We start from the raw sequence: 17971 nt of genomic DNA, 5'->3' as shown, positions 1-17971 counted from the left end.
GGATAAAGAGCAGAGAGGCACAGCGACAGTAATAACTGCCCTTACGATTATTTATGCGATTTTAACGGTGAGCTTCGCGACGTCTCGCTTTGTGGCAATTGAAAGTGAGCTAACGACACAGAAAATCTCCTCCTTTTGTCTACCCGCGTAATCTTCGCGACGTAGCAAACGGTCGGTTCCCGTATTAATCATTCTCACGCTCGGTCAAGTTCCGGCGAGATTTCGGAGTGACTCACGCCACGAAGAGGTAGCTGGCTCGTACGGTTATAATTTATGCGATTTCGAGGTTTGCCGCAGATCTCGAAAACGGAGCTAATACGGCTTTCCAGACGCCGAGATGAATCGGTTCGTGGAAAGGTCATTCGAGATTCCGATTCAGATCTGTGAGGGTAACCCGGGCATCTGGATCGTGAGCGCGTCACGTTGATGGGATCCGAAAAATTCTCGGGGTCGGAATCCGAGAGAACAAAAACGAAAGCTATCTCGTATGTATATGCTGCGTTCTTTTTTTTTCGATGTCTCGCGTAGATAAAATCTGTAAGGCTAATTAGATTTTGTCGTTCGACATCAACATCACGTCAGTTATTTCGACTGCACGAAAATCGTCGTACGCGCGCCGTGATAAAATCGAGTGGACGAGGTGAATAAAATTCGCTGAGAAAAGAGACAGTGGTGGCTTAAGCGGGAGGCGAAAGGAAAGTAGCAGATGACAACGGCCAGTACTCACCGGTGTGCGTCCTCTTGTGTATCTTGAGATTTTCGGACCTCGCGAAGACTTTGCCGCAATTTGGAAACGGACACGAGAACGGTTTCTCCCCGGTGTGCACTCGTATGTGATTCACGAGTTTGTACTTGGCCTTGAAGGCTTTGCCGTTACGCACGCAACCCTGCCAGAAACACGCGTGCGTTGTGCACTCAGGTCCGCCCACGTGCTCCACTGTCAGGTGCGACACGATGTCGTGGAGGGTGTTGAAAATCTTGCCGCACAATTCCCCGCGGTTTTCCGGCAACGTCGGGTCAGGACCAGGGTCCATCCACATGCAGGTAATGTCCTCGCGCCGGCCGCTGCCGGCGAGGTTGCCCGCGTGGCCGGCGGCGCCGCCGACACCGACGCCGACGCCGTTGGGCCTCATGAATCTGAGGAAGGCGCTATGATGATGACTCGGATGGTTCATCGTGGGGTGTTGTTGGGGGTGGAGGGCGGCCGGCGGCGCCATGTGCGGAGACGGGATGTACTGGTGAGGATGCGAGGACAGCGGTCTGGTGTCCTGGGAATAGTGTCCGGGATAGTGGCTGGCGGCTAGCGGATGCTGGCCCGGGTGATGGGGAAACTGCTGCATCGTCGCGGCCGTGCCATCGTGATGCAACTGCGTGAACAGGCCCAGTCCGCTGCTGTCGGCGGTACTAGAACTTGGCGTCGACATATCGTGGTCCCGCCGGATGAGGAATTCGCGCGGGTAACCGGGATGGCCCATGTGATGGCCTATGTGAGGCGCCATGTGAGGAACCGCGTGAGGGTGATGCGGCGGGTAGCTTTGAGGATGGAAATGGTGGTGTTGCTGGGATGGCGCCTCCACCGGCGGCTGAACGGCGCTCACACCGTGATCGGTTGCTCCGCCACTTTCGGGTGACAGCTTGATGCCCATGGCGACGTGCGGGTGGGAAGACAAATTGTTTATAAAACTCATTATCGTGACTGGCGTGACGTCACAAGTATCACCAACAAACGCTGTCGACGACGATGTCACTTAGATCGCGTCGTCCCGCGAGGGAAAAGTTTCAACCATTTTTCACGGCCGTTGGACTTAACTGGAACGGATTGAGATATCGTCGACTACAATTGAGTATTTGACACAGAGGGCGTACCACAGGCCACGGTGCACTTAATTCTACAATCACTAGTGTTACTTTAAGCCGCCTGTTCTACGCTTTTGTAAAATCCATATCTCGTAAAATTTATATTTCCATGTCAACACAAGTTCCATGCTGTCCCAATTAACGATCGATCTCACATTTCACGTACAACATGACGAACCCGCTTGAAGATGTCACGTGCGAATTACAACACTTTTCACGATGGCCCTCGGAATGCGCGGCGTTCAACGATTGGTCATCCGTTTTCCGTCATTCGCGCGCGACTCCGTATCACGTATTCTCGATATTCGTTTAAATCAACACAATATCTCCCGGTGCCGAACGAAACGATGATGGTGATAACGCGACGACAGCCGACCGGGCGCACCGGACGTCCCGGGTGTGTCGTGCGGTGAAGATAAAACACGCGTTGTGCTCCTCGCTGCGTTCACAGCGGGACTGAAAGTAAAGGACTCCCACCGAGGCAAGTCGCGTCCGATTTCGGAGTCCCGACGGATTCCCCTTCTTCCTCTGCTAGCCACGCGCGTTTCTCGTTCCCCCCTCGTTTCACCGCGGCTCAACCACGCCACATGCGACCTGCGACCGTCCAACCTGGTGTTTCGCCGCCCCTCTGTGGATGAGACCGCCTCCTACCCCTTCTGAACCGTCCTGACGGCACGAATGCGAGCCTTGGTCTACCACTGGCGAACGTACTCTGGCGGTTACCAGCGTGCCATTGGCACTGACGGTCTCGCCGGTCATTGGAGGCCACCGAAGTGGGAGGTGTTCGTTAATTTACCGCGGGCGGATAGGCGTTGCGCCTATCAAGGCGCATGTCGAGACCCCGCGTACAGTTCACGCCCCGTGGATCGCGAAACGGCGCGCAGCGGCATTCCGTGATTTTATGCCGTTCTACGCGCACGAATAAGTACTCTCCTATCCTTTGATACGTAAGTGTCATTTGGAACGTATAACTATATGCGGCGATTTTATAAGCCTGTTACCTTTTTTGTTGTTTTTAATTTAACTGTTAAAACGTTACGTTTAGTTTTTATCGTGCGGCAGTTGATGATAGGTACGTGATAATCAAGAACAATCGAAGCCTGAGAACAGATGCCACTTGCGAGCGAACGAAATCTGATTAAGATAAGGCGGCCATACTTGCAATAATAATGATTCACGCTTAATGTAACAGGTATTTTAAATAATTTTTTGTTTACATATGCATATGTAGAGATGCCCAGGTAAAATGGAAATATCTCATTGTATAGGTATGTCTCAAGCATGTAATATTCAATTCTAAAATCATCAGAGATCTGACACTTTTATTGAATATTCAATGTCATTATCTATTGAGATCTAATCAGGTTCTCTTAGGGCATTTAATTATAGATTTAGATCTCGATAGATAACCTCGAACATTCAAGGAAAGTCTCAAATCTCTAAGCATCTGATGATTTTTAGAACTAGAGCTCATGAGATATAATTAGATATTACGCGATTGAGACATATATGATTTTTCCATTTTTTTCCGGGTATTGGGCTTATAATATGAGACACTGGAGCTCGCGGACACTTTAAGCTCACGATCCTCTTAACGCTAGAGAGGTGTAACCACATGCCTCAGTGTTCGAATTGATGATTCTTATGTCTAAAAGATGTCTAATAGACGTCTTAAAGATGTTTTTTAGACGTGCATGTTCTCTGGGACGTGACATACACAGAAACAGCACTCATTCGTTCTCTCTTTATTCGCTACATTGTTGGTTCTAAATGTGACCGAGGGGTAAACCGCTGACCAAAATCATGTACACCAACTCCTACCAAATGGGTATTACTTTATTTTATTATGTTATGTTATCTTATTTATCTTGTTTCATCTTATTTTATCTCCATAATGTCCCAGCAAGGTCTAATGCCCAAGTAATGCCCAGTAACGCCGCAAATCTGTACACCACAATGCCCTCAGCGGTTTACCTCTCGCATGTGACTTTCGCGTGCGCACACGTAATTATTTATCGCCGCGTTATCAGCGATGTCATCCATCATCACCTTCCTTTTTTATTCTCCTTTACACTAACCGGCAATTACGATAAAACTTGTTCTTGTAGTAATTATCGTATCATCAAATATTTTTAAGTTTCTCGTATATGGTGAATATCGGCTTTAACCGAGTGCAAATGCTCGATACAATTGCGTAAGAAAATGAACGAGAAAGATACAAGATAATGTCTGACAGAAATTTAATTTAATTAGTGTCTAATCTAATTCTAATCGAATTAGGATGTATTAAATTGTCTAACCCTTTTTACAGATGATGCAGCAAACGTTTATCCAGCGACGCTAAGTAAGGACAAAATAAATGCTTTTAATACTTTTAATGTTATTTCTTCTGATGAAAATTAATTGTGAAAATTAATTTTCTAACGAAAGTTGATTGTGAAATGCCAGTTGAATATAAAATGAAATTAAAAAGTTATCATAATACTTGCATTACTATTAACTTTGCTAGACAGATTATAACAGACTTAAAAAAACTTTCTCATTTGCTAATATTAAACAAAATTTTTAGATTAAATTATTAGTTTATTTCTAACTACAATTTATAATATTTTGAGACTCAACAAGTTACTTCACATCACGTACCAATGTTTTAGATGTTTGTGTAAAACAGAATAAATAAACGCGAATAAATAACTAGAGCGACAAAGTATATTGTATGTCTTAACATTTTTGTGGGCATTGATAAAAGTGCACAGTAACGATGCAGAATGAATGCTATTTCGCTAGCAAGTTTTTTCTTTTATACAGAATGATTTTTCATTTCTGTCAGAAATCTACTTATCTTCCAATTGTCCAAGCAGACTTCGTCCCATGCCTATTGTGTGTACGAATTCAGCTAGTGAGAAACTACGAGTTTCGGAGACAGATCGGACAAATACCATAGTGCGTGATACACCATAGATTAGGAGCAAAGCCCAACGTTTTGTTATTTCTGAATAGAGAATTATCGACCTGCGTTATATACTACACGGAAAGAATTTTTTTTATATTTTATAATTAATTATATTGCCAGTTGGATCAACAAGAAGTTTTATTTCAATTAAACGTTTATGTCACGAGTTCACGTAATTGCGAATAATTCGAATTTTACGAAAGTATACGTGACAATTGATTTGCTGAAAGAAAACTATACATATATAAAATATTTTTTCCGTTGGCTTTACATTTTCTTAAAATCTCTAACCAATTAAGTCCAATTAAATACATTGCTTTCATTGCTATTAAAACATTTACAGTCTCTAATCTTTCCGCAACTTATGCTATTTATATGAAACTGACGGGGCATATTTAATCTTGGCATATGGGAATCAATATCCCAGACGAAGTAAAAGCCGAGTTTTCATTTTTATTTAAATACCTCCTTTACACTTTGGTAAATAAGAAAAGTGTCGAACGAATGATTAACGATATTTTACAACTCGTGGAGTAGTAATTAATCAAATAAGGAAGTAGAACATATGCATATCCTTCAAAGCGCTATGGTAACTTCGATATATGCAACTGAGATGATTTATGCTCCCTCACAGAAAGGAAAAATGATCAACAGTTCCAACTTGAGACCAGGGTTCAATTTTGCTTTACATTGGCGGTGTAGGTATATGCGGATCTAATCTTTCACGAGCCTCCGCATTTCGGTGTATACATATGTACGTGCTATTTATACGCGATCTTTGTCTAACATCATTCTGTTTTACGCCGCGCCGTTGAATATATTAACGTAGCTTAATCATCCGCATAAATAATGCAAATACATCGAGCATTTTAACGGGGTGCCTCATTGTCGCGGCAAAAAATGGTGTCCCATTATGCCCGTAATGGGCACGGTGGCTGACTATTTGATATTAATAACTACCATAAAGGTGGACTCGCGGCTCTTTCGTGTACTTAGGAGGCACGGACTGAATGATGCTTTCCATCCACCTTCTGTTGCTTACTAACAGCGCGAGACATCGAGCGAAGACAAATCTATGCGTATATAACGCGTGAGCGAGTTTATAAACTCACCGGGTGCTCCGAAGGTGCATCTTTTCTTGTGCAATACATATAGGTACGGTCTTGCAGGAAATTTTAAAAGCGCTTACAGCGATCTCATTGTCTTCCTATTTTATTTATCAGCTGACGCAATTAGAATTTTTTACACTTGTATATGCGCGTATGTGTTCATCTTGTACGTTAAAAATATTTATTTGCATTACTCGTGCGAACTGCGTCATTAAAATAAGAATAAAAAATTTGAGTAAATAATTGTATTATGCAAACTCTGAGACAAATATTTGAGTAAATATAATCCAATTGCATAATAACAAACGGACATATCTGATTAAATTGTATATCCGGTGAAAAATATGATCGATTTTTCGATCAAATTTTATCGGTAATTTAATCGGAAAACTTAACCCTCGGAAACTTAATTGGTTTAGCAGATGGAAACTTTTCTCAGTGAATACTTTTATTGAAAATAAAATTACATTACGGCGTGGCGTATTACGTGCGACTAGTAAAATTCTTGCGATTTCTCTCGATTTTCAGTTTGCATAAACTGATCGCTTTATTACAGTCCAACGAAACTAACGACGAATAATCCGGCGTGACACATACACACATATAGTTTATTCTCGTGTGATCACAATGTCCCGAGCGTGGTCATGCATCTATGTCTGCATTCGGTTTACGGCTCACAAGACAGATATTGTCTTAGCCGGTTCATCAGTCATGACCGGGGGCGGGGACGGGAGGAGATGAGGGGTGCAGTCATTATATTTAATTAATCATTAAGCTGAATGGCTCGATTTATGGCGTGGTCACGGCCAATGGTACGAAAGGGTTTGAGAAGGCGGATATTGCCCGCCTAGCTTTCTGACTGGTCTTTTCGCTTCCTTCCTTTTTCTCACCTGCATACGAACGTGTGTACGAGTGCTACGGAATCGATACCAAAACAACACGCAGATATAGGAATAAACTTTTTTTTGAATCTTGACTAATGTATCATACATCATGACACATATGCATCTACACATGTATGTACATGTATGACGTATAATATATCAATAATAAGTATTTTTTTAATAGCTAAGTTCTCATCCAAATTTTAATCATAGTATATTTTTAATATCTGGTATTGAACTGCGCATTAATTTGCCCATCAAAAGAAGACTGCATTAATTAAGGAATTATCACTTTAACTTCATTCTAATATTTTTCGCGATTTTCTCAGTGAGATAAAAACTTTCGTTATCAAAGGTCGGTATTTATAGTCTGTTCTTTTATATTTAAGATCATCTCAAGTATACTCTTAATGTGTTTTTAACCAATCACAGAGCCGTATTAGCCTCTTAAGACAACACTTAAGATGATTTTGAAATAAGAATTGATGATGAATATCAGCTTTGGTATGTAAAAACAAAATACAGATAGGGCTGCGTTCGGAAACATCACCCGAGTGTCCCCGTGTATCACTTTATCCTTATTTAATATTCGGTGAGTAACAAGGATAAAATGCTCCACTGGGCACTCGGGTGATGTTTCCGAACGCAACTTAGATAACCGCACGAGAAGAAACCTGTGGAAGGACTGACTTAATTGGTAATGCCGGTGGGATTTACGGTCAACTAAAATTCTGTTGCGATTCACTAAAAGTGCATGTTTTTTCGTGAAACGCTTCTTGTAAGGAACTAAAAGCAGCCACTATGAATGCGATTCGACATGACTACAAAAGTTGTAGATTCCATAGGAGATTGGGCGGTAGAAATAGATTATGCCGTTACCGAAGGCGAGGAAAGAGAAGGGAAGCGCGGCGATCTGAATCCGAGATCTTGTCTCGGAGTCATTAGTGAAATGACAAACTCTGCCGGTGAGCCGCACGGTTAGATCTTTGCTCTTGATTGCCCCTGCCGACACACACGCAAGTTGATGAGAAATCTAATAAATCGTTATGCACTGAATGAGCACATTCCATGCACGTGTAAAGTTGCACATATAGGAAGGCGTTGCTATTTATTAAACGCCACTATATTATTAATTTTATTTTTTATGTTTACAAGACCCGAAAGTTTAAAGAATGCGCGCGATGGGAAATTCTTTTAGTATAATATTCTAATTTTGCAAGTATACCTGTACCGTTATTTCAGTAAGCTATTTCTTCATATTTGCGTTTTTATAAATCGATGTTTTCACATGTTTATACATATATAAATTATTTTATAAATATTTGTGTATGTTTTATAGTATATAAATTTCGAGCAGTATTTTATGATAATTGTATAATTGACGTATAATTGCTTCTTACAATTCACGATAATTTCATGTTTTGCACACGTGAAACTGTATTGACGCTTTAGAAATAAGTATGTTTTCACTATTTACATCTAGTTTGATACATGTGGTGTGCATCTAATCTACATGGCTAATTTATCTCGAAGTTAAGTTCCAAGTGCTCGTGTCAGTCCCCTGATTGTCCTGTGGCAAACTCGAAGCGAGGGATCAAAGCAGAATCCGACATCGTGAGATGACGGAGAGGTGAGCGGCTGAAGTAACTCTGAGATAAGATTTCTACGAGCGATGTACGAGTAGATAAGAGTCGATAGGTATCTTTAAGAGCGATCGCCGACAAAAATATTGCAGGTTGTTCGTGGTGTCCCTTCCAAAAGTCACGAGAAAGGGTCTTGTATGCGTAAAATATGAAAAATCCTCGAAATATGATAATGAAATTAAAAATTTTATTTCTTTCCCTCGGGCACTGGACACCGCCGGTCATTCTGAAAATCGAAATGTTAGAAGTATATTTGTTAGTCTGTCACATATATCTGTGCATTATCTGTTCTCTTCTTTCGAAACACACCGAAAGGAATATTAATCGATGCTTTTGTGGCAAATATTCGTGGTATAATTTTTAGAAATTTTCAGTAAAAGTGTCAAAACGATAATTAATTTATACCTATAAAAGAGTAAAATTATTACAGTGTGGTATGTCTTTTATTGTTCGCAGAATGGCGCGTAACAGACACATTTTATTAGACACTTTTCTGGAATTATTATTCATAAATTGAATTTTTTCCACGCAAGGGATATATTTCTCAATCTACACGCGAATTTTACGGGAAATCGTAATAGAAAACGACTGATGGATCGTATGAATCCTCGGTACTTCGAGGAAGTCGCGACCGCCGAAAGCAATGTTTCTCACCAAGCGAAAGGGGTTCTGGCATCTAAAACAAACTCTTACCCCCGGTCGCCTTTATCCGCCGTATTTTTCGCTGACAACCTCCTTCTAGCGACTTGATTTACGGCGCCGTTGCGAGGAAGCGAGAAGGAGAGAAATAAAAAAAAAAGGAGGAACGGAGCCAAAGGGGGAAGAACTATTTTTGGGAAGCATTAATATTTATAGTTTTGCACACGTACGTCGCGACCAGCATAATTTTACGATAGGATTTACTGCTCCGCCCGTTGTCACTGCACGGCGCTTTACGACATATTAGTCAGCCGAAAATCAAAACGCCGCCGTTTTGTCGTAGCAAGCACGATGGCCCTTCTCGAAGGTGCGTCAAGGTTAAAGATCGCGGCTCGCGATACGTACCTGTCCGTGAGGAAAACCAGGATAATCGAAAAATCGGGACGAGCGAACCGTACATTCGATTTCTCGATAAATTGTTGGACGACAGTATCTCACCTTCTGATCAAATCTTCGTGTAATATACGATGTTCCGGAACCGTCGGATATCCTTCCGATGAACATTCTTCCAGAAAATCTACGGAGGAGATTCGCGTAGATCGAGAGAAAATGGAAAAGCTGCTGAAATATCGCCGAGCGAAAATAACCGGCGCCACTGCCTTTGCACTGAGAAAAAAAATTTTCGCTGCCGTAGCTAATCCTGGTTTGCTATAAATATTTTGCTGTCATAACTACGAGGGTGAGTCAAAAATTATCTGCACTTTTCGTCTTACTATTTACACAAAAATAGAGGTTCAATGTGTACATTATTTTTCAACATAGTCTCCTCCCTTGGCAATGCACTTGGTCCAGCGGTCCACGAGCTTGCATATTCCTTTCAAGAAAAAGGTTTTCGGTTGGTCGCAAAGCCACTTTTGCACCGCTTTCTGCACGTCTACGTCTGTGGAAAATCGACAACCTCGCAAAGCATTCTTGAGCGGCCCAAACAGGTAAAGTCGGAGGGAACAAGATCTGGGCTGCAGGAAACGGCGCAAAAAGTGGCTTTGCGACCGAAAACCTTCTTCTTGGAAGGAATACGCAAGGGACCGCCAAAGGAGGAGACTATGTTGAAAAATGATATACATATCGACCCCCTATTTTTCTGTAAATAAATTGTAGAACGGAAGATGCAGATAATTTTTGACTCACCCCTCGTATAGATTTCTAAACCACAGCAAAGCGGTTTGCCGTCGCACCTAATACAATAGGCACAGTAGCAAAATATTTAGCTATCACAACTAAATATTAGCTGTTCATATTTTACAACGGAAATTTAGTCGCCACATGCAGTTTTTAGCTACGGCAGCTACATTTTTGTTTCCGTGTGGCCACCGAGTTGTACATTCCGTTAACGGTAACCGAGATTCGATTAGCCAGGGATCCAGCTGGCATCTCATAATGCGGTTACGTCTGACAAAAATTAATTGTACACTGTTTCCCGGATGACAGCTCGAATGCGCATTAAAATTAACTATTACGGATACGCATGACAGTGCGTTGTAATAGCATCATCCACAATGAGTGTCTCGACGCGCGCGCGCGAACGTGCCTTTTTTATTTCTGTACATCGATATCTCTCTTCGACCCTCGAAGAAAAACGATTCGTTAGCCGACTTACCCCCATGAACACGCGGGCTTACCCCTAAAAAATGACCGTTCACCCCCCGTTGTGCAGCGGATGCAACTTCCCCAGTGTAGCCTCGTGCTCACCACGCGTACGTGGCAGAGCGTGCGGGTGTGAATACGTATACACATGCTCGAGGAACCCTCGCCCGAGATCTTTTTCGGGAAATATTATATCATTAGGCGTTATTGAAAGGCAGACGTTGTATCGATGTTTCTCATTGTATCGAACAAATGCCCGTTGGCCGCGCCTCGTCGCAAGACGTTACCGCCGACGATAGTTTCGTGCATCCGTTAATATCAATTGCAATTGCGTCATAAATTTCCCGAGGTTCTCCCGCGATTGTTTACAATTATCCGATTTTCCCGAAATCTCAACTTGATCGTTCCGGATTACAAATACGATAATAAATATTATATCGTCGTTTTTCCTTTCGGAAAATTGTGGGAGTGTCTCGAGAGAAATATTACGAGTTTCTAAGTATAAGCAGAGGGTGAGTCGCCACGCCCTATACTCGTTTTCGACATATTGGTCACGCAGGTTCGTTCTGTACACGCCCCTGTCGTCAACAAAACTTCTACGAAGATCTATCTCGAAATGATGGGACAAACTTCGAATGTTCGTCACGGAAAGGCCCGAAGACGCTAGTTAATCGTTTTCTTTTATCCTCATTTCCTATCGACGTTCAATGCAGTGCGCAAATGTGTTCTACAAATGTTACTTTAGCCAATCGTGTACGTTAATTTCAATTTCAGTTGATATTTCATCGAAGTATCGTTCAAACTAAGGCTGTTACTTTCGATAACTTCGAAGATTCGAAGCTTCGGAAGTTCGAATGTCGAAGCCTTCGAAGAAAATCACCAGCCCTCGTTCAGTGTACCATGTATTGTGCATATGACATAGGATTACGCAACAAAGGCGCGCAAGTGCACTTCCTTCAGTCTGCGTCCTCAATTCAGAATGTTCTACTTTGAATGACGTTTAATCAAGATCAATGATACTTTATTACTCTTCGTTTCGAAAGGTAAATCGATGGCACTTTATTACTGTCCGTCTTGCACGGATAACAATGGCTTCATATCGATCTATTTAATAGTCGACCTATTTAATAGTTGACTATTAAACGTTGGCAACGTTGACGTTAACAAGTTCTTGAGAAAAAAGTTTTCTGTCTTTAAGAAAAAGTGAACACGATAGTTTATACATATTTAATTATTTTTCATTAAATAATGTACGGCACGTTTGTGGAGATAATTTTGAAAATTTGAAAGCAAGAAAACTTACGAAGAAACCTCTTTCTTGCTATCGGAAAATTTGGATTTTAATGAAACTTTGCATACACATAAGTAAATCCATGTAGAAGTAAATAAAAGACTTTAAGAACTTTCAACCGTTACCAAAAAATGCGGTTTCGACTTATCCTTCAAATGTAGGGAAATTCTTGACTTTTCTGGACATATCTCCAAATCTATTTAAGATGTTAAAAAATGTTTAGAGATTTAACTGCATCAAAATATCACGAATACAATCAGACTGGTTTACCAAAGCAAACCAGTTTATTCCTCTGGACGTTTTTTCCCTCGAGTGAGGATAAAATATCACGAGTTCCGGAATAAAGCTGCGATATACTTGTCGCGATCATACCAGAGCGTATTTAATTAGACAAAACGAACAACCAGCCATCCGTCGCCATGTCCGTTTCACATCGAGGAGCAATTGAGTCCTATGGACGGAAACGAGCGCTAATTTTCTTAGGAAGAATCTCGTTCTGATTCTCGGGGCCACCGGAAAGAACGCTAATGAGAGAACAGTGGAGGAAGGGTGGACGGTGAATCGGAGATGAAAATGAATTGAGTGAATGGACTCGGAGTGCTCCCGAGTGGCGGGAAGTGAGCAACTTCGACGAGAGCGGCTTAGGCCCCTCTTTCGCGCTCGTCCTACGTTTCGGAATAACTAACGTAATCAAGCTAATGTGTACGCATGTGTGCGTGGTTGGTTGTCGTTTTGATGACGATCAGTAAGTGATCTACGTCTGCACGTTCTTTACGAATCGTTGCCATGCTACTAATTCATAATAATTCCGTACGTGATATGATTGGTTCACTTAAAGATTCACGCAACAAACTTTGACGTCACATTTGCGCTAAAGTTTTATCTTGAAATTTTTACAGGGAATATATAAAGATTTGATTATTATCCGAAAATACAAACTGTGCTAGAAAATTTTGCGTTTTTGTCCTTCAAAATACCGTGTTGTCCCACGATTACATGATTTTCAGGATAAATCTCGAAAGAAGATTCTCTCCGTGCATTGTTATCCTGCCTGACAGGTTGTCCTCGGAATGAACGAATGCGAAACGAGCATGGCCTCCATTCACCTTTACACTCGCGACATAATCCATGCGCTATCAAATCGGAATTCCGATTAGCGCTAATTGAAGCTGTTACGCGCGCGATACCCGTGCGCTATCTCGTTTTGTTTATCATCCTGAATCCCAATGGATCGCAATTCTCCATGAACCTATCAACATTCCATTCGGGAAAAGTGCATCATGATTGGCGAGATACAATGCCATCGATTCGAGTTACCTGTCCGCACCGACGAAAGAGAGAGAGAGAGAGAGAGAGGGTCTCGGTATCGTGTGGGTGATGACTAATAGATTTCGAGGCCCGGCCCATCCATCTCGCCCTCTCTCGAGCCCCCTCGATACAAATCGATCTTGCCGCGGTCACGTTCGTGCGCGCGTCGAGGATATCGTATCTATCGATAGATCCCTAAGCGGTTCGTGCCGCTTTTTTTCGACGGTGCATTTATAACATTGGCCACGGCCCTGAACCGCCCAGTGTCCGTTCGCTCGCGAGAGACCAAAGCGGTTTGTCATTATAGATGTTCCTTGCTCGTTGAACTGTCAGAGACGAGCTAGAGAGACCACGTCGTCGATGTACTCTCCCTCGGCCGCAGTGGAATCGTATATGTCGCTCGTATCGCTTGTGCATAAATCATTTGCACGCCGAGAAGTAAGACTCGAAGACGCCTACGAGTTCACGGTCTAATATGTAAGCTAATTAACAGGATCTTTCGGAAGATGCGCGTCACAAACCAGCAACGTAATTGGAAAATACACTCTACTTCCGAAGTTAAACCTTGCTTCGCGAACATGTTAATACATGACACTTGAAATTGAGAAAGTTACTGCATATTTTTGAAAAAATATGTATTTAATCTGAACCCTGCCTTACAAAAGTTAAATATTGTGTTTTTTTTCTAGAAGACAGTTACAAACATAAAAATTTTGAATGAGATTGGATATTTCGCCGAAGGTTTGAAGAGGTCAAGAAATACTCAGGTATTCAACATTTTTCAGATTTGATTTGCCATATAAATAGCGTCATTGAATTAGGATAACGAGAGCGCAATCTTTCAGGATTAACGTTGTAAAGTGTTGTGCAGTTTTGTGAATTACGGTACATTAGGAGAAAATACGAGTGCATAATTCCACGGCCGACGGATAACTTCGTGCATTTCACGTGGCTTGTAATAATTAACGTGAATTACGTAATTTGCTTAATACCGCGGACTCGTCCGATCTAAAGCATTACACGCGTATGTGTAAAACTGTACACATTTCTAAGTATTTATATTACTACCATCTTATGGCATCTTCAAAACACATATACGTGCATGCCTTACATTTCTCGTATACCTCGTGCATGATATAAAATCAGAAATTTTCCGCGCATAAATTTTCGTTAAGAATGCAAAGTATTCGTGAGACATACAACTATCCCTGGGCATTTCTCAGCCTGTGCCGATACGTTTAGACAAGAATGCGGATTCGCACGGCGACGTTGAAGGTTTCCCTTTGTCATCGCCGCTCGTACGAAAGCCTCGTCCGAATTCGAATCGACGATTCTCTCGGGGAAACGAGAGAGAAAGGTGGGACAGGAGAGGCGAAGAGTGGAGTCGCGCGCACGATTAAGAGAGGAATAAAAACACCGGCAATTTACGGACCGTCCGCTTCCCACGGAATAATTGTCATCGGCAATATTCCGTGGCGTCGTGGCGCCACTCGGGGCCAATTAGCCGGAGCAATTAAAGAATTACGTCGTGTCTCGTGTCCGTGGGTATCTCCCTTTAGTTCTGGATCCTGCGATCGACCGGGACGGTTCAAGGCAGGCCGTTCGCCATCCCAACGTATCGCGAAGGACAGCAGTCCGCCGCGCCTTCGTAAGATGCATCCGGATTTTCTTTTTCTTGCGGTACACTTGAATTTTTTCAACTGTTCGATCAGATATCGCTTACATGGAATTAATGTGACAATAGCATAATAATAAAAAGTATATGTAAGTTAATTCTCGAGAGACAACGTCGAGAGAAACCGCTCACGGTTCCTATAAAAGTTGTTATACAAAATATTTCCTGCTTTTATTTTTTATTTTTAATTATAATAAAAGTATTTGCAAATTTTATAATAAAGTAAGTTTGAAGTAATTTTATAAATATACAAATTGTTACATTAACGGAGTAAGTATCTAAAGATCTTTTTCGTGGGAAGATTGCGGGAAATAGACGTAACAAAATCATTTTTTTATTTGATTAATAATAAATACGTACCATTTGCTCATGTATTTTTCCTTTTTTTTCCTTACACGCTGTTTTGTTGCTACGTGTCGCTTTCGACCGGATGCGTCTTAAAATGACGAGACTAATGGATACCCGTGCCGGGATACAAGGAAGATCCCGAATTCGTAAAATCGTCCCTTTACGATTTTGCCGGGCGCATAATGTCCTAGACGTCTCCATAGCTTGTCGCTTAAGCAACGACAACCGCAGTTCAAGGTGGTTGCCGCGCAGGATCCTCCGGCGGCGACGTATCGAATAATGCGGCAGGTTTATATCGCAGTGGGGCGGCCGGAACTACCACAGAAAAAGACTCAAGATCACCTGGTTGGCTGTTACAGTTAGAGCTTTCTAATTCTTCGTCGATGACGGAAAAAAATTTATCAATTATTGACAGCTCTTTGAATTAATTACCTTGCAAAAGAACCTCTCATCTTAAAAACGTAGAAATACGTAATTTGATCTAATTTTAAAATTATTAATCTCCGAATAATAAAGACACAAAGACAGATCTCTGTACATTCGATTTGTTCTCCTCCCGTGTGTAAAGTTTTTATAGTAGTACACACAATTAATGTCGTCTCCTCTCCGAAAGCAAGGATGAATATATACAATAGAAATTACAGGTAGGTTCGATATTTGCAAAACATCTGAAAATGTCAATAAGTGTATGCACGTCGAATTTTTGTGCTGACCGACAGCACGGAAAAACTTCGCTCCAAAGTCAGAGATAATTCGTGGAGAACGGGAGATCTTTTTACCTTGTTGACGATAAAATATAACAGGTCGTAAATATTTTCGGAAGTGTTTTGTTACTTTTATTGCTGCGAGTTTCTCACTCTTTCGTAAGACCGGTAGCGACTCGTGGTATTCGTTGCGGGTCACGGGATATTTCTGCACAGATCTATGTGAAGAACAATAAAACAGACAGTAATATGCGGTTATAAAACTGATTCTATAACTTGCTTCCGTAACTTATCGTAATTTGAGGTAACTTTAGTTATACTCAGGACTAGATATATTTTTTAATACATGCTCTCTTTTGAGGGTCTCCTTGCGGCTTCTTGGAACTTATCGTGCTTTATTCCGGTTTTATATTTTCAATACATATATAATATCAAAAGTTAAATGTACTGATTTTACTTCATTTATCTGAAATTATTTAAACATTAAACATTTATGTATCAAGTATTATTGTTAATTAATTAAAATTTGCGTTAGCTATTCTTTGATTTGGTTTAACAATGCTAAAACATACGAGTCACATGCGTACGCTATATAAATGACTCTTTTCATATCCTTGAGCGGCCCAAACAGATGAAAGTCGGAGGGAGCAAGATCTGGGCTGCAGGAAGCGGTGCAAAAGTGGCTTTGCGACCAACCGAAAATCTTCTTCTCGGAAGGAATACGCAAGCTTGTGGACGGCTAGACCAAGTGCATTGCCAAGGGAGGAGACTATGTTGAAAAATGGTGTACACATTGAACCCCTATTTTTGTGTAAATAAGTTGTAGAACGAAAAGTGCAGATAATTTTTGACTCACCCTCGTATATCATGATTTCCTGGCAAAAATGTTCAAAAGAAATATGTGAGTGCCATTTAAACCCGAGAACGAAAGAAAACGAATTTGTAAGAATAGAAATTCCTCAGCTCAAAGCTATCCTCCAACTAAAAGTTATCACAAGAGTTTGGATCGCCTAGCCTTTCCGGTTCAAACCTCGAGTGTTAACTTGCTTTAAAATTAATGAGATATTTTGTTAATAAGTCATCTTTACTGTTTTTTCTTCAAAAACTATTGAAAATTACCTAAAGATTTATTATCTCCTACAGAGATTTATTTTGAGGAACATTTACTGCAAAATACTATTATAGTTGACGTACTAACGTATTCGGGTTTTCTTGTTCTATGCTGTAACTAAATCGATAATAATTAATTTTGCCACAACATAGAATTTTGTTTCATTATATTTCATACTAAAGACGATTGATAAAAAAGGAATGTTCTTCACAAATAGATTTAATATCGCCAGGAGTATAGAGCCAATGACATGTAGTTTTTTAAAAACGACCTACACTGGCCAGTGTAATTTTATTTAAGAAACAAACGACGTTTCGGTCTCGGATTTGGATCTTTGTCAAGTAATCTGTTCACACAATTGTTACTGATCTCGAAACGAACGATATAAGATAACGATTAGCTACTTGAAACCTCTTTATACATAGAGTGCTCGACATTAGGTGACCATCCGTTCGTTACCGTTGTTACGAAGCTAGGAATGAGTATAAATGATGAGTCGGTTCCACACATGCGTAGTCGTTGTCATTTTTACAGCGATTTCTACCGATACTTCGCTGCGCGCATACAACGCGCATACACATGGTAACCGCTGCGTCGAATCGCGCGGACGCATGTTGATTGCAAATCTTTATTAATTAATAATTTGAAATGTTATAATAAATGAACTCTATAATAAACATATTATTTGGGCCGATGCGATGCGATTTGAAGAGGTCAATATCAGACCCTTCACGAAGAATTGTTAGGCACTGTTAAATCTTATAAGGGAGTACTCGTATGCTATAAATTTCACCTTTGTCTAAAA

At 41.2% G+C, this 17971-nt stretch overlaps 2 protein-coding genes across 3 annotated transcripts in view; one reads left to right on the top strand and one right to left on the bottom strand.

Moving 5' to 3' along the window:
* Positions 1-1688, bottom strand: part of LOC105564958 (zinc finger protein ZIC 4) — a 32692-nt gene extending 31004 nt beyond the window's left edge. Inside the window, exon 1 of the mRNA XM_012017749.1 lies at positions 728-1688. Coding sequence (XP_011873139.1) covers positions 728-1688 — 961 coding nt within the window. The remainder of the gene's footprint in view (positions 1-727) is intronic.
* The window catches only part of LOC105564959, a 128278-nt gene that overhangs the window by 84955 nt on the left and 25352 nt on the right, over positions 1-17971 (top strand). The window lies entirely within an intron of this gene.

The sequence above is a fragment of the Vollenhovia emeryi genome, unplaced genomic scaffold (genome assembly GCF_000949405.1).
Source record: "Vollenhovia emeryi isolate VEMERY1.0 unplaced genomic scaffold, V.emery_V1.0 DF939157.1, whole genome shotgun sequence".
NCBI classification, from domain to species: Eukaryota; Metazoa; Arthropoda; class Insecta; order Hymenoptera; family Formicidae; genus Vollenhovia; species Vollenhovia emeryi.
The sequence above is the reverse complement of the archived record's forward strand: the minus strand, read 5'-3'. Positions and strand labels throughout refer to the sequence as shown.